Source organism: Ascaphus truei, chromosome 15 (genome assembly GCF_040206685.1).
Source record: "Ascaphus truei isolate aAscTru1 chromosome 15, aAscTru1.hap1, whole genome shotgun sequence".
NCBI lineage: Eukaryota > Metazoa > Chordata > Amphibia > Anura > Ascaphidae > Ascaphus > Ascaphus truei.
Window position 1 is genome coordinate 38770900 of NC_134497.1, and position 25083 is coordinate 38795982.

Sequence of the window (25083 nt, forward strand, 5' to 3'; positions counted from 1 at the left end):
CCTATCTCCCTCCTGGCTGTCCCCATGTACCCCCCTCTCTCTGTGCTGGCTGTCCTCGTGTATCCCCCCCCAGCTCTCTGTGCTGGCTGTCCCCGTGTATCCCCCTCTCTCCGTGCTGGCTTTCCCCATGTATCCCCCCTCTCTCTCCCTGCTGGCTGACACTGTGTGTATCCACCCCCTCTCTCCGTGCTGGCTTTACCCGTGTATCCCCCCCTCTCTCCGTGTCGGTGGTCCCCGTGTATCCCCCCCTCTCTCCGTGCTGGCTTTCCCCGTGTATCCCCCCCTCTCTCCGTGCCGGTGGTCCCCATGTATCACCCCCTCTCTCCGTGCCGGTGGTCCCCCTGTATCACACCCTCTGTCCATGCTGGTGGTCCCCCTGTATCACACCCTCTCTCCCTGCTGGTGGTCCCCGTGTATCCCCCCCTCTCTCCCTGCTGGCTGTGCCCGTGTATCCTCCCCTCTCTTCCTACTGGCTGTCCCAGTGTATCCCCCTCTCTCCGTGCTGGCTGTCCCCGTGTATCCCCATCTCTCTCCCTGCTGGCTGTCCCTGTGTGTATCCCCCCTCTCTCCGTGCTGGCTTTACCCGTGTATCCCCCCCTCTCTCCCTGCTGGCTGTCCCCATGTATCACCCCCTCTCTTCGTGCCGGTTGTCCCCGTGTATCCCCCCTCTCTCCCTGCTGGCTGTCCCCATGTATCCCCCCTCTCTCCATGCTGGCTTTACCAGTGTATCCCCCCCTCTCTCCGTGCCGGTGGTCCCCATGTATCACCCCCTCTCTCCCTGCTGGCTGTCCCTGTGTGTATCCCCCCTCTCTCCGTGCTGGCTTTCCCCGTGTATCACCCCCTCTCTCCGTGCCGGTGGTCCCCATGTATCACCCCCTCTCTCCGTGCCGGTGGTCCCCGTGTAACACACCCTCTCTCCGTGCCAGCGGTCCCCATGTATCCCCCCCTCTGTCCGTGCTGGTGGTCCCCCTGTATCACACCCTCTCCCTGCTGGCTGTCCCCGTGTATCCCCCCCCTCTCTCCCTGCTGGCTGTGCCCGTGTATCCTCCCCTCTCTCCCTGCTGGCTGTGCCCGTGTATCCCCCCCTCTCTCCCTGCTGACTGTGCCAGTGTATCCCCCCTCTACCCCTACTGGCTGTCCCAGTGTATCCCCCTCTCTCCGTGCTGGCTGTCCCCGTGTATCCCCCTCTCTCCGTGCTGGCTGTCCCCGTGTATCCCCCTCTCTCCGTGCTGGCTGTTCCCGTGTATCCCCCTCTCTCTCCGTGCTGGCTGTTCCCGTATATCCCCCTCTCTCCGTGCTGGCTGTTCCCATGTATTCCCCTCTCCGTGCTGGCTGTCCCCGTGTATCCCCCTCTCTCCGTGCTGGCTGTTCCCATGTATTCCCCTCTCTCCGTGCTGGATGTCCCCGTGTATCCCCCCCCCCCCCCTTCACTCTCTGTGCTGCCAGTCCCCACATATCCACCTGGCTTTCTATCACAGCCAGAAATGAAGCACTCAGCCATGTGACATCTTTTAAAGAAGCAATCCTCCCTTGGGTTTCCCCCTCCCGCCTTTTCTTTTTACATGCGCGAGACTCTCCGAGCCCCGGTCATGTCAGCTCCGGGGACCCCCTGCTCCCCGGGACACTTACTGGGGGAGGAGGTGCTTCCAATTACTTCCTGGTATTTAAATCCTCTGCGTCATGCGGGCCAATAGGAAGCCACGCTGGACGGCGTTACAACTTCCTTTTGGCCCAGCTAACGCGGGAGATTTAAACGCCATTTTGTTTCCCCTTAAAGGGACACTACAGGTGGCACCTTCCCTGGTATCTTGGGGACCCAGGCGTCCCTAGAGCCGAGATTATTGCGGTGAAGCTCCAAAGACCCCCTGCGTCCCCCTCATGTATAAAAAAAAAACTGGGGAACTGCTCCTTTAACGAGCGTTTTATTTACCATTAGGTTAAAAAATATAATTAAAAAATGTCATTAGAGGTTTGAACCAGGGGGGTTTCCGGGAGCAGAACCCCGATAATGTCATCTCCAGGGACCCCCTGCTGGCCGAGATAGGGGGTGCCCATCTCTCTGCAGTCGGGGAACGTGTGTGCCCAACATAATGGCGGCGTTCAAACCGTCCCGCTTCCCGTGGGCCAGTAGGAAGCCGGGACGTCGTCATCCCTTTGCGGCTTCCTATTGGCCCACGTGATCGGGAACTGTAAACTGCGCGGGGATTGCGGCGCCCGCTACGGAGCTAAGTAACCAGAGAAGCAGGGGGTCCCCGGAACGGAAATTAACGCGGCTCCGCTCTGGAGACCCCCTGCTTCAGTCCTGTAATGAAACAAATAAAAACGCAATGAAGCTTTAAGGTGTTGTAACCCGGTCATCGATATAAACCAAAGCTCATGTAAAAAAAAAAAAAGTGCAGGGGGGGTGGGGGCGAAATTCCCCCTTTTATCCTAGTAAACGTAAACGCCCCAAATTCCCATCATTAAAAGCCAATTTCCAGGTCACACGATCCTTTATATGCGGCCATTTTTGAGGAGCGATAGTCTCGTTTTAAAAAAAAATGGCGAAACACAAAAATTTGAAGCACGCCCTCGCGAAAATGCTACAATTCCTACAAATTCGGGAACAGCTCTCTGGTGTATACGATATTTCTGCAGCTTTAAAAAAATAATAATAATATATACATATATATCGTTTTATCCCTTATAAAAAGAGTTCACTTTACGTTCGGAAATGAGTGGTACTGCTGGAGTGTCAAGAAGAAGCAGTGGCCCCTCCGTGTACCATCACCCCTCGAACACTTCCAGATTGAATAAAAAGGGGTGTTTATTCAGACATTTGCAGTATCCACGGCTCCTACTTAAAGCTAGTTAGGGGCTCAAAGAAGAATGGTGTGTAATGTGTGTTATATACACAGCAAGATCCACCAGCGCCACGGTTGAAGCAAAAGTCCATGGCCCTGGAGACCGCGTCTGCCGCGATCACGCTGCGGGGGTCCATGTTTCCTAATGAGACCCCCGCAGGGTTAATCCTCCGGTGCTGTGACCGCTTAGCTACATCTGTACACACACACACAGTAAAGTCAATGTATAGAGGCCCCCCAGCTAATGTAGAACGTCTGATGTAACCGGCAGCTCCTATACGGAGGTCTCGGTGCACGTGGTATAACAAAGCACAGATAATGGATGGGACACGGTGCTCATCGATCCGACACGTCGGTTCCCTAGGCATATGAAAAAAAGCTACTCAACGCTCTAAACAGAAAGCAAAGAGAAGAAATAATAATATTAATGTGGCTCGATGTGAGGGCCATGTCAAGCGCTGGGTCCGTGCAGACAATGGAGGTGACCACTGGCAGGGTAAACAGTGACCGGATTCCAATGGATAAGAGCTGGTCGGGATATGAGCATAACAGAGGAAATATATAATAGCCCCTCTGCAGTCCCGTATTCAGCTCTCCGTCGACTGTATCCCTTTGCTGTGTGGGGCACTGTAAGAAGTGTGCCGTCCGCCTCTTCTAACGGTCTGTGGAGCTCCCGAGTGCCGGTGATGTGCGTCACAACCTCCGGTCCGTCCGGGAACACTCCATGTCCTCCTTGGTTCAGGGACCCATCTAGCGCGCCCTCGCCGCGGACTGTGCGTCCATCCAATCGTCAAGGCAGCATAAACAGGAGAAGGATTGGTACGAGACAGCAAAGTCCAAAAAAGAAGCACCCTCAGCTCACCAGGTAAGTAGAAAGGTTAAAATCGTCTATTAAACTACATAAAAAACAAAAAAACAAACATAACAGGACAGGAAAAACCTCCCACGCGTTTTCGGGCTCTAAAAGCCCTTTCTCAAGGGGTATACTTTGCTGTCTCGTACCAATCCTTCTCCTGTTTATTTACGTCGGTTCCCTAGCCTAGTGGTGCGCAAACTGGGGGGGGGGGGGAGGGGGGGGGCACGGCTCGCTTACCCGGCTTCTGACGTGACATGACCCCATGGCACCATTTGACGCCCGTTGTCATGGACGCGTGGCGTCAAATGACGCTGTGGGTCACGTGATGTCACATGACCCTGAGGCGTTATTTGACGCCGCGGGGAGGGGCACGACACAGGGGGAGAGCAGGCAGGGTGGGGGGGAGCAGCAAAGGAACTTTGCGCACCCCTGCTCTAGCCAACCAAAACATTGGATTAATAAACACAGTATTGTGTAAGTGGAGCACCTACACATTATTTTGTATTTGTTTATTTTGCAGCAGTGTTGAAGAACCGTGCATTGAAGGAACATATATGAGAATGCAACATGAACCATTAGATCACATGAAGATACAACAAGGGCGGCCAGCTCAGTCCTCAAGGGCCACCAAGAGGTCAGCTTTTCAAGATATCCCTGCTTCAGCACCTGTGCTGAAGCAGGTATATCCCTAATACCTTGCCTGTTGGTGGCCATTGAACACTGGAGTTGGCTCACCATGATCTAGTCATTCTGACTGAGCCACCTGTGCTGAAGCAGGAATATCCCTAATACCTCACCTGTTGGTGGCCATTGAACACTGGAGTTGGCTCACCATGATCTAGTCATTCTGACTGAGCCACCTGTGCTGAAACAGGAATACCCCTAATACCTCGCCTGTTGGTGGCTCTTGAGGACTGGAGTTGGCCGCCCCCTAAGATACACGCAAGATAAGGATGAACAAGGGAGTGCGGCAAGGAGACACCGTGTCACCTAAGCTGGGACTGCAGCACTCCTCCCTCCACCTTCTATCCCCCGGCCGCACCACCCCACTCCTGCTACAACACGGGCACCGCCTCGGAGGGAAAACGGACACAGCTTTATTTAACTTTATAACAGGAAACTTGCCAGCGAGACACGATTACCAACAACTTCCAATGCCACTGCCAAGTGGGCACGCAGATCTGGGACACGCCAAAAGGTTGGCACCATGCAAGCCACCAAGCGATGGCGGTGACGCTCCCTTCCCAAGCCCAATACCCACATCTACTACAGCTGCCAAAAACATCCCAACTGGGCAGGGGCTACTAACAAGGAGTTGCCCCCTCCCCCCACTCCCCAAATCAACCCCCCCCCATAGCATCTTACTTAACCATTTCACCACTTGAAGGCTCGTTGTCACTGCAGTCATGTAGCCCGCTCTTGTTAGGCTCATGTGAGTGGTATGTGCATTAATGGCGCTACATAAAGACATCTATACATACAATACTTGAACCACCTACGATTTGCAGACGCCATTGTTGTTTTTGCCATACGTCCAGAAGACCTCCAGCAACAAAATCAGAGAACTCGCCGAAGCGAGAACGTGGGCCGCGGTATGAAACTCTGCGAGACCAAAGTGATATTCAAGCGTGTCAAGTCTGCAAGGATTGTAATAAATGGAATAGAACCGGAAGAAGGTCAAAGACTATGTCTACCTTGTCCGGCAAATAACAATGGGTTGAACCTTCAAATGAAAATCAACAGGAGAATGGAAATGGGATGCAGCACAATTGGAAGAAACAAGACAATCGTACAAGGGAACCTTCCACTGTGCCTAAACAGGCAGTTTCCCACCAGCGTGTCTGGCCCGTGCTCATGTATGGAGGCGACACTTCGACCCTAAATGCAAAGATAAATTCAGAAGCCTCAAACAACCCAAAGAAGTATGGAGAGATGCAAGCTGGGTATACAAAAAAAAAACAGATGGTTTCCCAAGACTGGGAAGCTGTGACTTATGATGGGATCATGGGTCACAGCATCTCATGGCCGCTACGGAGACCATCTGGAAGCCATTATCGCATTACGAAACGAGAGGGCACCGCATCCTGTGTGATATATATAAATATATATCCAGTGAGAAAAGATTTCATTTTGAAAGTAAGCAACTCCGATTCAAAAAGGGACAAGCCAGATCACAAGTCATTTGATCTCCCTATAACACGTTAGCAACCCTTCTGGTACGGATGTTACGAGTTATAGAATGCCAGATCCCATATGACCAGGGATTTAAATATGAACACCCTCATTCCACTGACGGTCTGAACGAGAGAGATAGAAAGCAGTCATCCATGCAACGCCTCTAGACAATTTAACATATAGTGTCTCAATAGTAGAATCCCATAAAATACACAATGATGATGTTTGTTAGGAATCATACAATGTTGCACCATTACAAGATTCAGAGTCAGACATATTTAATCAGGACCGTGGAACACTATTTGGCATCAATATTTCTTTCATATAGAAAATCTGCTGGATGATTTGGAGGGGACATTTGTGATTAAGAAGGAAATATAAAAGCAATGATAATATTTGCAAGAAACATATATATATATATATATATATATATATATAATATTTTAAAAAATCCCCCTCTCTCAAGGAGGGATTTTACAGGTGCAATCGATATGTGGATCTGTGCCTCGGAGAGATTGGGTCTTTTGTACAGCTCGTGAGTTCAACTCCGTATAAGTCCATTTGCACCAACTTTGATAAGTATCTGTGTATACACACACACACACACACACACACACACACACACACACAAACACACAGATAAGGTGATGTGTGTTCGACACCATGTGTGAACAGATCTGCAACCAACCAACACTGCCCTGTCAGTGAAATCACTTGAGGAGGAGGGTTACCAGCAGGTTAACCTCATGCTATGAGCTATCCTGCTGTCTTGGCAGATAGTAACCAAACTGCTCAAGTGCCATATGAACGTCAACACTTGGGAACATCTTGGATTTGAACGTGCCCGCACTAAAAAAAACATTTGCATTCTGCAATATGACAATACTGAACATCACCACATATTGCTGACACAATCCTGCCCGTTTTGCATATTGCATTTCTTTTACAGAATTTGATTATACAGTATAGGGGTTTTGGAAACTTATTTTGGGACACTCCAAAAATAATGATGAAAGCTCCCCCCCTTTCCCCACCTGCAGCTCTAACTAACCGAACACCAATAGGAGACGATGTACCGTTGGCGTTCTGTAGGTTATCAGCACTAATGACAGCTGACACAACAGAAGTCTGGTGACCACCAGAATGCATGACCATAAAAGGACCTCCCTAGTAAGAATAGCCCCCCTACACCCCCACCACAGAATATCACACCAACGAAGGGTCCTTATACGTTGCTGTGGCTTCACAAGTGCTGACCATTCATGACCCATGTGTGCAAACCCAGGGGCCCAAAACTATCCTCGTGGACCACTACTCGCTGGTTCTACCCCACTGCAGTCCTTCCTTTTTGTACCCAGGTAACTGCACCCAATCTACTTGAAGCCCCGCCAGTCCCTCACCCACTTGAAGCCCCGCCCCTGCAGTCATTCATCCACTTTAAGCCCCTCCCCTGCAGTAATTCATCCACTTGAAGCCCCGCCCCTGCAGTCCTTCATCCACTTGAAGCCCCGCCCCTGCAGTCCTTCATCCACTTGAAGCCCCGCCCCTGCAGTCCGTCCCACCCCTACACTTTGCTAATGGAGCACCACCCGACAGTCCAGATCCCACCACTGTGGTTCCTCCCCACCCCCTTTGCTCCTCTCACCGGCCAGTTCCCCCCTGCCTCCCTATAGACCCACCCCTCCACTGCAACTTTCCCTACCTATCATGACCCGACCCTCATCCCTAGCCACATGACAGCTCTCCCCCCGCCTGCACCTCCTCTTGTCCATCCCCAGTACTTCACCCCTCCTTAACCCCGCCCCTGATCCATAGAGCCCCACCCCTGGCTCCCTTCATAGCTCTGCCCCTCCGCAGTTCCTCTACCTTCCCTAGCCCGGCCCCCTATCTCCCTTCCATCCATAGCCCTGACCCCCTCCCCTGTAACCCGTCCCCTCCTGAGCCCCACCCCCACGGTACTACTCACTTCCCTAGCCCGGCCCCCTATCTCCCTTCCATCCATAGCCCTGACCCCCTCCCCTGTAACCCGTCCCCTCCTGAGCCCCACCCCCACGGTACTACTCACTTCCCTAGCCCGGCCCCCTATCTCCCTTCCATCCATAGCCCTGACCCCCTCCCCTGTAACCCGTCCCCTCCTGAGCCCCACCCCCACGGTACTACTCACTTCCCTAGCCCGGCCCCCTATCTCCCTTCCATCCATAGCCCTGACCCCCTCCCCTGTAACCCGTCCCCTCCTGAGCCCCACCCCCACGGTACTACTCACTTCCCTAGCCCGGCCCCCTATCTCCCTTCCATCCATAGCCCTGACCCCCTCCCCTGTAACCCGTCCCCTCCTGAGCCCCACCCCCACGGTACTACTCACTTCCCTAGCCCGGCCCCTGTCTCCCTTCCATCCATAGCCCTGACGCCATCCCCTGTAACCCGTCCCCTCCTGAGCCCCACCCCCACGGTACTACTCACTTCCCTAGCCCGGCCCCTGTCTCCCTTCCATCCATAGCCCTGACGCCATCCCCTGTAACCCGTCCCCTCCTGAGCCCCACCCCCACGGTACTACTCACTTCCCTAGCCCGGCCCCCTATCTCCCTTCCATCCATAGCCCTGACCCCTCCCCTGTAACCCGTCCCCTCCTGAGCCCCACCCCCACGGTACTACTCACTTCCCTAGCCCGGCCCCTGTCTCCCTTCCATCCATAGCCCTGACGCCATCCCCTGTAACCCGTCCCCTCCTGAGCCCCACCCCCACGGCACTACTCACTTCCCTAGCCCGGCCCCCTGTCTCCCTTCCATCCATAGCCCTGACCCCTGCCCCACCCCCACGGTACTGTTCCCTTCCCTAGCCCCACCCCCTGGATCCCTTCCCTAGCCCCGCCCCCTGGATCCCTTCCCTAGCCCCGCCCCCTGGATCCCTCCCCTAGCCCCGCCCACGCGGTCCCTCTCCCGTCCCTTAGGGCTTAGCCCCGCCAAATCCCCTAGCCCAGCCCCTTCCCTGCCCCCGCGGTCCCCGGTCACCTTCAGGTAGTCGTTCTCGGCTCTCAGCTCCTCCATGTCCCGCAGCAGCTCCGCCCCGCCGCCGCCCCCCGGCTCCTCCAGGAAAGTCAGGCGGCTGGAGGCCCCGGACAACCCTCCCCGGCTCTCCGGGGCCCCGGACACCCCTACCCCGCTCTCCTCCGAGGCCCACGACCCCTCCGAGCTGCTGTCGGTGATTCTGCCCGTCCCCCCTCCCCCCGCCGCCGCCGCCCGGCTGAGGGGTTTCTTGGCCCCCGGGGGACCGGGAGGGGGCAGCACCGGGGCGAGGGTCACCGGGCATCCTCGGCGGCCTTTGGGCAGGAAGCAGCCGGTCACCGCTTTGGGCCGGGCCGGGGACGGGGCCCGGTGAGGTTTCCGCTTCTTCTCGGTACCGCTCGGAGTGGGGGGGCGGGTGGAAGCCGGGTCAGCCTTGCCGGTACCGGCCGGGTCCATCGCCCCGGGGTGGGGTCCCAGCTCCGGGGCAGGTTTGGGGTGTACTCCCGGTGTGGTAAGTCCGTGTGCGGCTCCTGGCTGTGTCCCGCTCCCCGGGCGGTGCCCCGGTGTAACGGGGAATGTGATGTGTGAGCTCCGGAGATCCGATCATCTGCTGCTGCTGCTGGGAGCGGAGGGGGCGGGGCCTGCGGGAGGAGGGGGCGGAGTCTGCGGGAGAAGGGGGCGGGGCCTGCGGGAGAAGGGGGCGGAGTCTGCGGGAGAAGGGGGCTGTGTATGTGAGGGAAGGGGCTGTGTGTGTGTGTATGTGAGGGAAGGGGGCTGTGTGTGTGTGTGTATGTGAGGGAGGGGGCTGTGTGTGTGTGTATGTGAGGGAGGGGGCTGTGTGTGTGTGTGTGTATGTGAGGGAGGGGGCTGTGTGTGTATGTGAGGGAAGGGGCTGTGTGTGTGTGTGTGTGTGTATGTGTGTGTGTATGTGAGGGAGGGGGCTGTGTGTGTGTGTGTGTGTGTGTGTGTGTGTGTGTGTGTGTGTGTGTGTGTGTGTGTGTGTGTGTGTGTGTGTGTGTGTGTGTGTGTGTGTGTGTGTGTGTGTGTGTATATATGTGAGGGAAGGGGCTGTGTGTGAGGGAGGGGGCTCTGTGTGTGTATGTGAGGGAGGGGGCTGTGTGTGTGTATGTGAGGCAAGGGGTTGTGTGTGTGTGTGTAAGTGAGGGAAGAGGCTGTGTGTGTATGTGAGGGAAGGGGCTGTGTGTGTGTATGTGAGGGAAGGGGCTGTGTGTGAGGGAGGGGGCTCTGTGTGTGTATGTGAGGGAGGGGGCTGTGTGTGTGTATGTGAGGGAAGGGGCTGTGTGTGTGTGTAAGTGAGGGAAGAGGCTGTGTGTGTGTGTGTGTGTGTATGTGAGGGAAGGGGCTGTGTGTGTGTATGTGAGGGAAGGGGCTGTGTGTGTGTATGTGAGGGAAGAGGCTGTGTGTGTGTATGTGAGGGAAGGGGCTGTGTGTGTGTGTGTGTGTGTGTGTGTGTGTGTGTGTGTGTGTGTGTGTGTGTGTGTGTGTGTGTGTGTGTGTGTGTGTGTGGGGGCTGTGTGTGTGTATGTGAGGGAGGGGGCTGTGTGTGTATGTGAGGGAAGGGGCTGTGTGTGAGGGAGGGGGCTGTGTGTGTGTATGTGAGGGAGGGGGCTGTGTGTGTGTATGTGAGGGAAGGGGCTCTGTGTGTGTATGTGAGGGAAGGGGCTGTGTGTGTGTGTGTGTGTGTGTGTATGACACTGGGGTCTGTGTGTGTGTGAGGGAGGGGGCGGTGTGTGTGAGGGAGGGGGCTGTGTGTGTGTATGACACTGGGGGCTGTGTGTAAAGGAGGGGGCTGTGTGTGTGTGTATGACACTGGGGGCTGTGTGTGAGGGAGGGGGCTGTGTGTGACACTGGGGTCTGTGTGTGAGGGAGGGGTCTGTGTGTGTGTGACACTGGGGCTGTGGGAGGGAGGGTGTGTGTGTGTGTGTGTGTGTGTGTGTGTGTGTGTGTGTGTGTGTGTGTGTGTGTGTGTGTGTGTGTGTGTGTGTGTGTGTGTGATACTGGTCTGTGTATGTGTGGGACTGTATCTGTCTGTGACACGGGTCTTTATGTGAGGGAGGGGTCTGTTTGTGGCACTGAGTGAGGTCTGTGTGTCAGGGATGGGTATGTGTGTGTGACACTAGGGTATGTGTGTGTGTGATACTGGGGTCTGTGTGTGTCAGATTGTGTCCTGTGTCATTGTGCGTATGTGAAGCAGGATCCCATATTATCCCCTACAAATGACATGCTTTACAGGTTCACTGCATAATCTCTCCCCCAGATATTCGGTACAATCAATAAGTACATTTCCCTGCTCTGAAGTGACATGTGGAGAGAGGAGTTTTTGCTGACACACAATCTGGGTAACAAAAGGAAAGCGTCCAAATCCTGCTCAATGCAACAGCTCCCTCTATCCTCTACAGGAGGAATGCTAATACTGTATAATACTATAATCCCACACTGTGCCAATACTCACTGGCCCACAGCCACAGAAGCTCCGCTTAGTGAATTAACATCCCGTTGGAGTGGCCAACTCCAGTCCTCAAGGGTCACCAACAGGCCAGGTTTTAAGGATATCCCTGCTTCAGCACAGGTAGCTCTTCGGTTGAGCCACCTGTGCTAAAGCTGGGATATTCTTCACCTGTCCTGTTGGTGACCCTTGAGGATTGGAGTTGTCCGCCCCTGGCGTAACGTCTTAACCTTTATCTTCAAAAGCTAATAACGCCTCGGTCAGTCATGTATTCTCCCGGAAACAACCTTGCGTTTACTATACCCGCCGCTAGCGGTAATTGGATACAAATGAGACGTTATCTTAACATTGCGTATCCACAAAGGTCCGGTACGGTTAACACGGGGACTTAACGTGATGTTAGTTAGGTCAGACCTCAATGTGGGGTTGCATCTAGACACTGACACAGGGTTTTTATTCAGTCTGGATGGGTGGGACACCACAGTTAGGTATAATTTAACAAACAGGGTGTTATTATTTTTTTGTAATTTTAGCTAAACACTTTCAGGGTTAGGATGGATGTAACACTAAGACATACTTACCGTCCCGTTATTGGAAGTTATAGGGCCTGGATGGGAGTAACACTAAGACATACTTACCGTCACGTTACTGGGAGTTATAGGGTCTGGGTGGGAGTAACACTAAGACATACTTACCGTCCCGTTATTGGAAGTTATAGGGCCTGGATGGGAGTAACACTAAGACATACTTACCGTCACGTTATTGGAAGTTATAGGGCCTGGGTGGGAGTAACACTAAGACATACTTACCGTCACGTTATTCGGAGTTATAGGGTCTGGATGGGAGTAACACTAAGACATACTTACCGTCACGTTACTGGGAGTTATAGGGTCTGGGTGGGAGTAACACTAAGACATACTTACCGTCCCGTTATTGGAAGTTATAGGGCCTGGATGGGAGTAACACTAAGACATACTTACCGTCACGTTATTGGAAGTTATAGGGCCTGGATGGGAGTAACACTAAGACATACTTACCGTCACGTTATTGGGAGTTATAGGGTCTGGATGGGAGTAACACTAAGACATACTTACCGTCACGTTATTGGAAGTTATTGGGCCTGGATGGATGTAACACTAAGACATACTTACCGTCACGTTATTGGGAGTTATAGGGTCTGGATGGGAGTAACACTAAGACATACTTACCGTCACGTTATTGGAAGTTATAGGGCCTGGGTGGGAGTAACACTAAGACATACTTACCGTCACGTTATTGGGAGTTATAGGGTCTGGGTGGGAGTAACACTAAGACATACTTACCGTCACGTTATTGGGAGTTATAGGTACTGGATGGGAGTAACACTAAGACATACTTACCGTCACGTTATTGGAAGTTATAGGGTCTGGATGGGATGTAACACTAAGACATACTTACCGTCACGTTATTGGAAGTTATTGGGCCTGGATGGATGTAACACTAAGACATACTTACCGTCACGTTATTGGGAGTTATAGGGTCTGGATGGGAGTAACACTAAGACATACTTACCGTCACGTTATTGGAAGTTATAGGGCCTGGGTGGGAGTAACACTAAGACATACTTACCGTCACGTTATTCGGAGTTATAGGGTCTGGATGGGAGTAACACTAAGACATACTTACCGTCACGTTACTGGGAGTTATAGGGTCTGGATGGGAGTAACACTAAGACATACTTACCGTCACGTTATTGGGAGTTATAGGGTCTGGGTGGGAGTAACACTAAGAGATACTTACCGTCACGTTATTGGAAGTTATAGGGTCTGGATGGGAGTTACACTAAAACATGCTTACCGTCACGTTATATGATATGGATGGGAGTAACACTAAGACATAGTTACCGTCACGTTACTGGGAGTTATAGGGTCTGGATGGGAGTAACATTAAGACATACTTACCGTCACGTTATAGGGTATGGATGGGAGTAACACTAAGACATAGTTACCGTCACGTTATAGGGTATGGATGGGAGTAACACTAAGACATAGTTACCGTCACATTATTGGGAGTTATAGGGTCTGGATGGGAGAAACACAGACATACTTACCGTCACGTTATTGGAAGTTATAGAGTCTGGATGGGAGTAACACTAAGACATACTTACCGTCACGTTATTGGAAGTTATAGGGTCTAGATGGGAGTAACACTAAGACATACTTACCATCACGTTATTGGAAGTTATAGGATCTGGATGGGAGTAACACTAAGACATACTTACCGTCACGTTATTGGAAGTTATAGAGTCTGGATGGGAGTAACACTAAGACATACTTACCGTCACGTTATTGGAAGTTATAGGGTCTAGATGGGAGTAACACTAAGACATACTTACCATCACGTTATTGGAAGTTATAGGATCTGGATGGGAGTAACACTAAGACATACTTACGTCACGTTATTGGAAGTTATGGGGTCTGGATGGGAGTAACACCAAGACATACTTACCGTCACGTTATTGGGAGTTATAGGGTCTGGATGGGAGAAACACTAAGACATACTTACGTCACGTTACTGGGAGTTATAGGGTCTGGATGGGAGTAACACTAAGACATACTTAACGTCACGGTATTGGAAGTTATAGGGTCTGGATGGGAGTAACACTAAGACATACTAACGTCACTGTGACAGGGTAAACAAAAGCCACCAGTTATATGCCTGGACAACCTATGTCTAGTCTGCAGTGCAGCACTGACTAGGTTAACTTCAGCTGGGAACCTCATCATAATTAGTTGGATCCCAGCTGCCTAATCAAGGTGTGTTAAAACCCAGGCTGTAGATAGAGGGAGGCTGTTGATGAGAGAGAAGTAAGCTGCTAAAGTGATTCCTGAAAACAAGGTCTGAGTAGCAAAGTAGTGATACTGTGAACTGTCTGTCCCCTGCATAGAAAAAGGGTATCTGCATATATATATATAAACTGTCTGCTAAAGAGAAACTGTTTTGTTCGTTTTGCGGAAGGAAAAGCCATTTTCGTTTGTTGCTGAAAAAGAGCTATTTTTGTTCTGTGTGCTGTATATTTTTCAAGGCAAAATAAAACAGCCTTGTCAAGAAACCCGCGTGTGTAGTTGCATGTACCCTGCAACATATGGTGTCAAGAATTGGGAAGGATTTTGAAAGGCCCCTGCAGTTAAAGGGCCATACATACACACAAGAATGAAAAAAATGGAAGAATTTTTTTAAGAGTTTTTGTGCGAGCAGACCAAACAGCAGGGACAGTTAATGCAGGAGCAGACCAAACAGCAGGGACAGTTAATGCAGGAGCAGACCAATCAGCAAGGACTGTTAATGCAGGAGCAGGCCCGGCTGCAAGCAGAGAGAGATGAAAGACTTTTGCAGCAGCAAACCCAGCTCCTAACCCAGCAGCAGGCAGCACAGGAGGAGCGAATGGCCAAGCTGCTGACCCAATTCCAGGGGTCTGCCAGTCCAGAACTTGCAAACAGACCCCCGATACTCCTGAGGAAAATGGCTCCGAACGAGGATCCAGAGACTTTTTTACTGACTTTTGAAAGAGTTGCCGAAGCTCAGGGCTGGGCTACAGATCGCTGGGCAACTGCTTAGGCCCCGCTCCTCATAGGAGAAGCCCAGGCCTCATATCAGGGTCTCCCAGCAGATCAGGCAATGGACTACCGCCAAGTAAAAGCCGCCATACTGGATCGCTTAGGTCTGACCCCAGAGACCTACAGGCAGCAGTTCCGGAACATGAAGTACACCGCTAAGATGAGACCCCGGGTCCTCGCTCAGCGATTATTGGACTTATGTACGCGCTGTATACAACCCGAGGAGTGCACTAAGGAGGCAATTCTTGAGCAGATGGTTTTGGAACAATTTCTACAAATAATACCCCCTTCCGCACGCTCGTGGGTAAAACGCCACGCTGCTGAAACCCTAGCATTGGCCGACTCGTGGAGAACTTCCTTGGGGCTGAGCAGCAGGCGAGTGTCCTGGACCCGACTCCACCGGCACTAGCGGACACACAAAGAGGGAGGTCGGATCAATGGGGAACCTACGGCCCGTCACGGAACCGCCAAGTCCAACGGAAGGAGCAGTCGTTCCAGCAAGGACGGAGTCCAAATGCTGGTCCCTGCAGAGACCCTCATCTCCTTCCGGATGTCGGCTCGTCGCAAAGTGAGAGGAACTTCCGAGGACGTCGCCCACAGGACCCACCAGATGCCTGGTCTCCAGTAACCGGTCCAGCGGAGCGCTATCCACAGCCCCCTCCTGCGAGGGAACCCTCCCCATGTTCCGCCTGCGGAGAACAAGGCTACCGGTACCGGTATGTGGACTGTCCACTGATGGATTGTTCATTCAGCAGAACCGTCGCCTCGGCTTTTACTGGTGAAAATTACAAGCCCTGGCTACTTCCAGCCCTGATTGGGGGAAAAAACGTCCAGGCCCTTGTAGATTCGGGCTCTGGGAAAACTCTGGTCCTCCAGGAACTGTTACCACCCAACATGTGTTCTTTTGACTCCCCATGGAGCATAGAATGTATACACGGCGATGTAAAACGCTATCCGACGGCCAAAATCCGGCTACAGGTAAAAGGTCAGGAGGCTTTCCTCGAAGTAGGAGTCGCTCCTTGGCTCCCTGCCCCCGTTGTGCTCGGTTGGGACTGGCCTTTCTTTTCGGACCTAATGGCCCCAGTCCTTCACGAGGAGCCTCCTTCTAGGGCTCAGGAGAACCCTGGCAAACTGTTCCCCTTCTCGGCAGACCTTTTTCCCAGTAGACACCGGGTTCAAAAGAGACGGAAGCAAAGACGCTTGGACAAACAGGACTGGTTGCAGAAATCTGGGTCTCAAGGTGACCATTCTAGTAGTCAGAGGTCACAAGTGATGGCTGAGGATGGCCAAAGGGAGGGGGATATGGGCCCTGGAGATTTACCAAACCTGTATCTCCCTGACTTTCGCCAGAAGCAAAGGGAAGACCCAGTCCTTGCTAGACAGTATGACAAGGTGGTGAAAATTGATGAACAGATTTTAGATGCACAGGGGGTGATAGTATTCCCCCATTTTGAGCTATCAAATGATATCCTATATAGGGTGAATAGGCAGACACAAACAGGGGAGGTCACCAGACAGATATTGGTTCCCAAGGCGTTTGTTAAATCTGTGTTCAGTCTAGCCCATACTGTCCCTTGGGGTGGTCACCTGGGCAGGGATAAAACATTGGACCGTATTTCATCCCGATTCTATTAGCCAGGGATACATAGTGATATTGCTAAGCTATGTGCAGCATGTCCGGAGTGCCAGCTAACTAGTCCAAAAGGACAAAAACCAGCCCGTGGTTCCTCTACCCTTGGTGTCAGTTCCCTTTGAGAGGATTGGGGTAGACTTGGTAGATTTGGGGTAGGATTGGGGTAGTCTAGACTTCTAGACTCTAGAACCTTCTGCGAAAGGACACAGGTTTATCCTTGTAATAGTTGATTATGCGACAAGATATCCTGAGGCGTTCCCCCTGAGAACAGCAACGGCGAAGCAAGTAGCCAACAAGTTGTTGGAACTGTTCTCACGGGTTGGACTTCCCCAGGTTAAGTTGACAGACCAAGGTACAAATTTCATGGCTAAACTGATGCAGGATGTCTCAAAGTTACTAGAGGTCAAGTCTGTTCGGACATCGGTCTACCATCCACAGACTGACGGATTGGTGGAAAGATTTAACCGAACTCTAAAGGGGATGCTGAGGAAATTTGTAGATTCAGAGAAGAGAGCCTGGGATGAACTTCTCCCTTTTCTGCTGTTTGCAGTGCGGGAAGTTCCCCAGGCCTCCACGGGATTCTCTCCATTTGAATTGCTCTATGGCCGCCAACCCCGGGGTATCCTAGACCTCCTAAAGGAGTCCTGGGAGGAACAGCAGTCCCCTTCTAAGAATACCCTGCAATATGTACTAGACCTTAGGAAGCGCCTAGATGTGGTCGGCCATTTTGCCAGGGAGAATCTTAGATCAGCCCAGGATAGTCAGGAGAGACATTACAATCAGAATGCTCGCATGAGAGTGTTTCACCCGGGAGACCAGGTAATGTTATTGTTACCCAGTTGTGAGAGTAAACTCCTGGCCAAATGGCAGGGCCCATTCGAAGTACTCCGCCGTACGGGTGATGTGGATTACGAGATCGCTCAACCAGGGTCCAGGAAGGGTAAACAAATTTACCATGTGAACTTGCTGAAACCCTGGAAGATGCAGCAGTCTCTATTCATCCACCCGGTGGAGGAGGAAACGGATTTGGGTCCTCAGCCTCCACGGGAGAACATCGTGAGTGACGATAAAATCCCAATGGGTAAACAGTTGTCCTCTGAACAAAAAGGGGACTTGTTAGCAATAATTACTCACTTCCAGGATGTTTTTTCTGACTTACCAGGACAAACTAACTTAATTTCCCATGCAAACGAGACAGCACCTGGGGTAAAAGTACATTCCCGTCCTTATAGGTTGCCTGAAAGTCGTAGGGCTCTAGTAGAGAAGGAGGTACAAGAAATGTTACACGTAGGAGTGATTGAGGAATCATGCAGTGAGTGGTGTAGTACACTAATTATGGTCCCTAAACCCGACGGGAAGGTAAGATTTTGTGTGGACCTCCGAAAGGTCAATGCGGTATCCAAGTTTGACGCATATCCGATGCCAAGGGTGGACGAATTAATTGACGCCCTTGGTAACGCGGAATATATATCCACATTGGACTTGACAAAAGGATACTGGCAAATACCCTTAGAGGAAAAGTCCAAATGCAAAACAGCCTTTGCCACTCCCATGGGTTTATACCAGTTTGTGACAATGCCATTTGGACTGCATGGAGCCCCAGCCACATTTCAGAGACTCATGGATAAGATACTGAGGCCCCATAGGACTTATGCCGCAGCCTACCTAGATGACATTGTCATTTATAGTAAACACTGGCAGGCCCATCTAAATAGGCTGAAAGCGGTCCTCAAATCTCTAAGAGAGGCAGGACTCACAGCCAACCCTAAGAAATGTGCCTTGGGTAAAGCGGAAACCAAATACTTAGGGTATGCAGTGGAAGGTGGAAAAGTAAGGCCACTAGCCGACAAGGTAGCTGCCCTGAAAGAAGTTCCGACCACCCAAACAAAAACGCAGGTACGCTCTCTGCTGGATTTAGCAGGGTACTACCGGCGGTTCATCCCCAACTATTCGGAAGTGGCAGCCCCTTTAACGGACCTCACAAAAAGGTGTGCCCCTACACAAGTGGTGTGGTCAAGGGATTGTCAGAGAGCCTTTGAGGACATAAAAAGGTGTCTATCAGAGGGTCCCATCCTTAGAAGCCCAGACTTCAACAGCCCTTTTATAGTGCAAACAGATGCATCAGAGATAGGGCTAGGGGCAGTGTTGTCACAACAGTTTGAGGGAGTTGAACATCCTATCCTTTTCCTGAGTAGGAAATTGTTACCAAGGGAAAAAAACTACTCAGTGATTGAGAAAGAGCGCCTCGCAGTAAAGTGGGCAATAGAGGCTTTGATGCATTACCTGGCAGGAGTCCATTTTACTTTGGTGACGGATCATGCTCCACTGAAGTGGTTAAATAGCATGAAGGATTCTAATGCTAGATAGACTAGGTGGTATATGGCCCTCCAACCCGTCTCATTTGAGATTCAGCATAGGCCGGGAAAAGAGAACGCAAATGCTGACTTCTTTTCTAGAGCAGGGGTGGATGGTCGGGCTTCAGCCGTGCGTAGCCCCAGCCACATACTAACAGGGGGGGAATGTGACAGGGTAAACAAAAGCCACCAGTTATATGCCTGAAAAACCTATGTCTAGTCTGCAGTGCAGCACTGACTAGGTTAACTTCAGCTGGGAACCTCAGGCTAATTAGTTGGATCCCAGCTGCCTAATCAAGGTGTGTTAAAACCCAGGCTGTAGACAGAGGGAGGCTGTTGATGAGAGAGAAGTAAGCTGCTAAAGTGATTCCTGAAAACAAGGTCTGAGTAGCAAAGTAGTGATACTGTGAACTGTCTGTCCCCTGCATAGAAAAAGGGTATCTGCATATATATATAAACTGTCTGCTAAAGAGAAACTGTTTTGTTCGGTTTGCTGAAGGAAAAGCCATTTTTGTTTGTTGCTGAAAAAGAGCTATTTTTGTTTTGTGTGCTGTATATTTTTCAAGGCAAAATAAAACAGCCTTGTCAAGAAACCCGCATGTGTAGTTGCATGTACCCTGCAACATTCACGTTATTGGAAGTTATGGGGTCTGGATGGGAGTAACACCAAGACATACAAACCGTCACGTTATTGAAAGTTATATGGTCTGGATGAGAGTAACACTAAGACATACTTACCGTCACGTTATTGGAAGTTATAGGATATGGATTGGAGTAACACTAAGACATACTTACATCACGTTATTGGAAGTTATGGGGTCTGGATGGGAGTAACACCAAGTCATACTTACCGTCACGTTATTGGGAGTTATAGGATCTGGATGGGAGTAACACTAAGACATACTTACCGTCACGTTACTGGAAGTTATAGGGCCTGGATGGGAGTAACACTAAGACATACTTACCGTCATGTTATTGGGAGTTATAGGGCCTGGATGGGAGTAACACTAAGACATACTTACCGTCACATTATTGGGAGTTATAGGGTCTGGATGGGAACAACACTAAGATTGAGTTGGGCAACCCGGTCGCCAATCGCCACAAGTGGCGAATTGGCCATGAAAGTGGCAAATGAGTTTGCCAGCTCCCACAGTAGAATAAACTTTTCCTGATGGCGTGTGCTGGTTTCTGCTTTCTGAATGAGTCAACAAAATGAACCAGCAGCAGGTGATAGTGCTGAGGTGAGTAAGGCAGCAGCAGGCGATAGTGCTGAGGTGAGGGAAGCAGCAGCAGGTGACAGTGCTGAGGTGAGTGAAGCAGCAGCAGGTGATAGTGCTGAGGTGAGTGAAGTAGCAGCAGGTGGTAGTGCTGAGGTGAGGGAAGCAGCAGCAGGTGACAGTGCTGAGGTGAGTGAGGCAGCTCTATTTTGATCTGGTTTAATACTGATTGGCCGGCAAAGCCGGCCAATTCAGTTAAACAGCAATTCTACTTGTTGCCAAGTAGAACAAAGAAAAACCAGTCAAACAAATATATAAGGGAACCAACAAGTGCACTGTAAAAAGTGCACTTAAAAAAGAAGGGTTAACTCAAAAGAACCCATGATTGGGGATACCGAGCAGAGCACCCTGCCTAACGCCCACCGGGAGGCAAACTCCGAAACCGTCCCAGGGGACTCGGCGTTCATGAACTCTTCCCGAATACGGGAGTGCACCAGCGCCCGGAATACTGCCACGATGTTCGTTGGGTCCCCCCTCTCCAAACACTGCCTCCTGGTCTTGTAAATGGCTACCTTAGCCACTGCCAGGAGCAGGTTGACTAGGAGATCCCTAGGCTTATTATCTCGGGACACTGGGCACCCAAAAATAAAAAGATGAGGGGAAAAACCCAGCCAGAACTGCAGAAGAAGGCTCCTCAAGGTGGATAAGAGGGGCTGCAGTCTGGCGCAGCTCAGATAAATGTGGAATACGGACTCCCGCTCGCCACAGAAGGGACAGGCGGCGGGGGAGTCCGTGAAGTGTGCCAAGTACTCTCCTGTGCTCAGTGCACCGTGGAGGACCCTCCAACTCAAATCCCCGGCGGGACGGGGAACCAAAGCTGAATAGAGCTCTCTCCACCGGGGTCTCTCGCCCTCGTTCCCAAGAAATACCCGCCTCCAGATGGTATCTGGGCGGGTGACAAGGGCGAGGTAGTGCACTATATGGAGCACCAGAGAATACAGGACTTTCCTCTGCATGCCGCGGAAACATGCCGAGGACATATCCCCCAACCTGCTGAGGTTGGGGGAGATAGGAGCCCGAGGGGGTTGCCGTGGTTTGGGTTCTACGCAAAGATCCGGAGAGCTGAAGTTGATAGGTTGACAATGCTCTCCGGTCTGCAAAACCCCCTCGATGAAGGTGCGTGAGTCGGGGTGGATGGCATCTTTAATCTCCCGGATCAAACGACGAGGGACACGGGCAGTAAGCATACCCATAAGGGGCGCAAGCACCTCTGCGCTTACCCAGTCTCGCCGCTCATAGTCCAGGAGATCCCCGACTCTGGTCACTTGCGCCAGGATTAGCCGGCGGCAAATAGAGGGTGAATCCAACATCCAAGCCCCCACTGCCGGATTATACAGCAGGGGCTCGGCGAGAAAATCAACCCCCACTGCCTGTTCCTTCCTGGTCGCGGAGACCAGTTTCCAGGCCTTTAATAAGTCCCGGTAGTATGCCGGCAGCTCCGAGAGGTTTCTTCCTAAACCCTTGGGCCTGATGATAAACAGTTGCCGGTCATACCTCATACTGCGCAGCTGGCGAAAGAAACTGGTCGCCAGCTGGCACCACTGCGGAGACGGATCCGCGAATAGGTATCTCTGCAGGTTTTGGAGGCGGAAAGTGTGTAACTGGGAGCGGACACACACCACTCCCTGTCCACCCTCCTCCAAAGGAAGGCACGCAACCCCCGCAGAGACCCAATGCTTCCCCATCCAGAGAAAATCCATCAATCTCCTCTGGATCTTGTTGATAAATTCGGGGGGCGGACCCATGGCTAACAGCCGGTGCCAAACTGACTGGCCACCAGCTGGTTGATCACCAGGGTTCTTCCCCTAAGGGAAAGCATTCTCGACAGATACACCCATGACCCCAGACGAGCAATGACTCGTTCTTCAAGCTCACTGAAGTTTTCTGGGGCTGGGTCCTCCGCAGCAGACAGGTAGACTCCCAGATATTTGAGAGTATCGCTCCCCCACAAGATATTACGAAACGCGGGGGGCAAAGAGTCCACCTGTAAGGGACCCACCAAAATGCCGGAGCACTTGGACCAGTTGATCCGACCAGAAGAGGCCGCGGTGTAAACCTCTTAGCACGCTTGTGCCCGCTCCAGATCATCTAGGTCCTGGGCCACGAGGAGCACGTCATCGGCATAAGCCGACAGGACTACCCGCATGCTGGGCTCCCGCAGCACCAGCCCGGTGAGCCTCCTCCTCAGTAGGCAGAGGAAGGGCTCGATGGCCAGCGCGTATAGTTGCCCAGACAGGGGACACCCCTGACGTACTCCCCGACCAAACACAAAAGGTGCCGTCAGGGACCAATTAATTTTTACCAGACACTCTGCAGAGGCGTACAGCATCCGGAGAAAGCCCACAAATTGTGGGCCAAAGCCAAACTCCCGCAGGGTCTGCATGAGGTAACGGTGATCCACCCTGTCAAACGCCTTCTGCTGATCTAGGGACAGGAGGGCGAGTGACAGACCAGTCCTCTGTGCGTGGTGTAGCAGGTCCCGGACCAGAAAAATGTTGTCATGAATGCTCCGGCCTGGGACAGTATAGGACTGGTCGGGGTGAATCACCTCTGCCAGCACGGACTTGAGCCTCAGCGAGAGCACTTTGGCTACGATCTTATAATCCGTGCTGAGCAGTGAGACCGGTCGCCAGTTAGAGATCTGGCGGAGATCCCCCTTCTTCGGCAGCAGAGACAGTATTACCCGCCGACATGAAAGGGGCATCTCACCAGTCTCCAGGGCTTCGGCCAGGACCTCGGTGAAATCATGTCCCAGCATCTCCCAAAAAAACCGGAAGAACTCCACAGTCAGCCCGTCTAGCCCCGGCGCTTTTCCGTGGGACATGAGATTAAGAGCTTCAGAGAGCTCGGCCAGAGTCAAAGGTAACTCAAGCCGCTCTCTTCCACCCTCGCTGACCGTGGGAAGCCCCTCCCATAAGACCCTGCACGCATCCGGCTGGATGGACTCCGGAGAGAAAAGATCTACGTAAAACCTCCGGGTTCTGTCCCGGATGCTCTCCGGGTCAGTCAGAGAGGTGTACCGTCCTCTGCTAGCAAGCAGGTGATATGTTTACGGTTTCCCCTCTTTTTCTCCAGCGCGTAGAAGAGGCGCGACCCGCGACCCTCTTCCCGAAGGAAGTGGATGCGTGATCGCACATACGCCCCCCGAGCTCTCCGATCTTCTAAGTCCCGGAGAGCGCACTTCATCTCCACGTACGCACACTGCAGGAATTGGTCTCCTGCCACAGACAGCCGCCTCTCGAGATCGAAGACCTCTTCCCTAAGGGTCTCGATCTCAGCATCGCGCCGCCTGCTGGCACCTTTAGTGTGCTCTTAACAAACGAGGCGCTGATGAACCTTGCCCACGTCCCACCACTGCTCTAACGTGGCAAAGTCTGACCTGCAACCTCTCCAGGCCATCCAAAAGTCTTGGACCGACGTCGCAAACCCCTTGTGCTCCAACAACGTATTGTTGAAATGCCAATAGGCGGCCGAGGGCACTGCTGGTATTAGCGCCACCGTCACGGACACACAATTGTGGTCCGAAAACGGCGCTAGCCTAATGGTACTGGACTGAGCTCGCGACAGGCTGTGGCTGGATATGTACAGCCTATCGATCCGGGACCAGGATATCCGTCCACCTCTAAACACTCTAACATAGGTGAACTCAGTGGATACCCCGGGATGTTGTTCTCGCCAGACGTCTACCAAGGAGTAGCGGGTGATGACCTCCCGCAACGCCGACGCAGAACCGGGTGTGGCTCCGGACCATTCCGGTCCCTCAGAGCCTCGAGAGTGCAGTTAAAATCACCCCCGAGCACCACGTGTTCGTCCGCGTCGACTGTCTCCAGGTATTCGGACAATCTGACGAAGAACTGCCTTCTCAGGGGTCCGGTGGCAGGAGCATACACGTTCAAGAAATTAAACGTGTAGTCCTCGTGCCAGACCCTGAGATGCAACAGGCGACCTGGAACAACAGCTTTGGCAAGCAGCAGCTCAGGTTGAAAGGATTCTGAGAACAGGGTCACCACCCCACAAGATGTCGAAGTGAGGTGGCTGAAAAAGACCTTGCCTCGCCACTCCAGATGCCAGCTGGCTTCAGCCTCTGGAGTGGTATGGATTTCCTGCAGGAAACTCACAGAATACTTTCCCTTTTGTAAAAAGGAGAGTACCTGGAACCTGCGAAACCCGTCCTTACATCCATTTACGTTTAGCATACCGATGCTCAAAGCCATTGGTAATCAAGAGTCTTGCTTCCCATAGGCACTCAGGGTACTATACCCCGAGAAGCCCTTACGTGCTCTCGCAACACTTTGTTAAACTTTAGGACCCGAAGATAGGTATCTTTTTTGTGTCCGGTGGGGTAAATTCACAGAAACACAAGTCTCCGGGGGATGCTCTCCAACCCAGAGGGGCGTTGGGAGGCTCCTCAACGTCTATCTCTAGGGGTAAGGCCTCATGCTGTTGAGCACTTTGGCCTTCCACCCCAGAGACGTCGGGTACCTCCTCTTGCATTCCCTCCAGATCTTTGAGGGGGGGGGGGCTGTTCATTTATGGGATCCGGCTCACACTGATTAATCTCAACCAGTGGGCCGGATGGAGCCACCTCGTGCGGAAACGATGTTGCGTTCCCTTTTGGAGACATCCGCGGGTGAACGTAATCCATTTCACCCTTCTCGACCTCCTCAAACGCCCTCTTGTTTTTATTTTTAAATTTGCTCTTCCTGGGGATTGATTCCCCAGGAGATGGTGCCGCTGCCTCCCCAGCAGGAGCTTCCTCCTGCTCCCCCGCACCCTATACGGTGCTTACAATGGGGGTAAGCTGTTCTTGGGGGGGGACAGCGACAACAGAGGGTGACTGTTGTGGGTGGCTTTTACATTCTCTCTCTGATCTTTAGGGA

The 25083-nt window shown here is 52.2% G+C and overlaps 2 protein-coding genes across 2 annotated transcripts in view; one reads left to right on the forward strand and one right to left on the reverse strand.

The window, feature by feature from the left end:
- The window catches only part of MTCL2 (microtubule crosslinking factor 2), a 117745-nt gene extending 108235 nt beyond the window's left edge, over positions 1–9510 (reverse strand). The window contains exon 1 of the mRNA XM_075572321.1: positions 8883–9510. Coding sequence (XP_075428436.1) covers positions 8883–9332 — 450 coding nt within the window. The 5' untranslated portion in view covers positions 9333–9510. The remainder of the gene's footprint in view (positions 1–8882) is intronic.
- LOC142466841 (uncharacterized) overlaps positions 1–25083 on the forward strand; it is a 755003-nt gene that overhangs the window by 436436 nt on the left and 293484 nt on the right. The window lies entirely within an intron of this gene.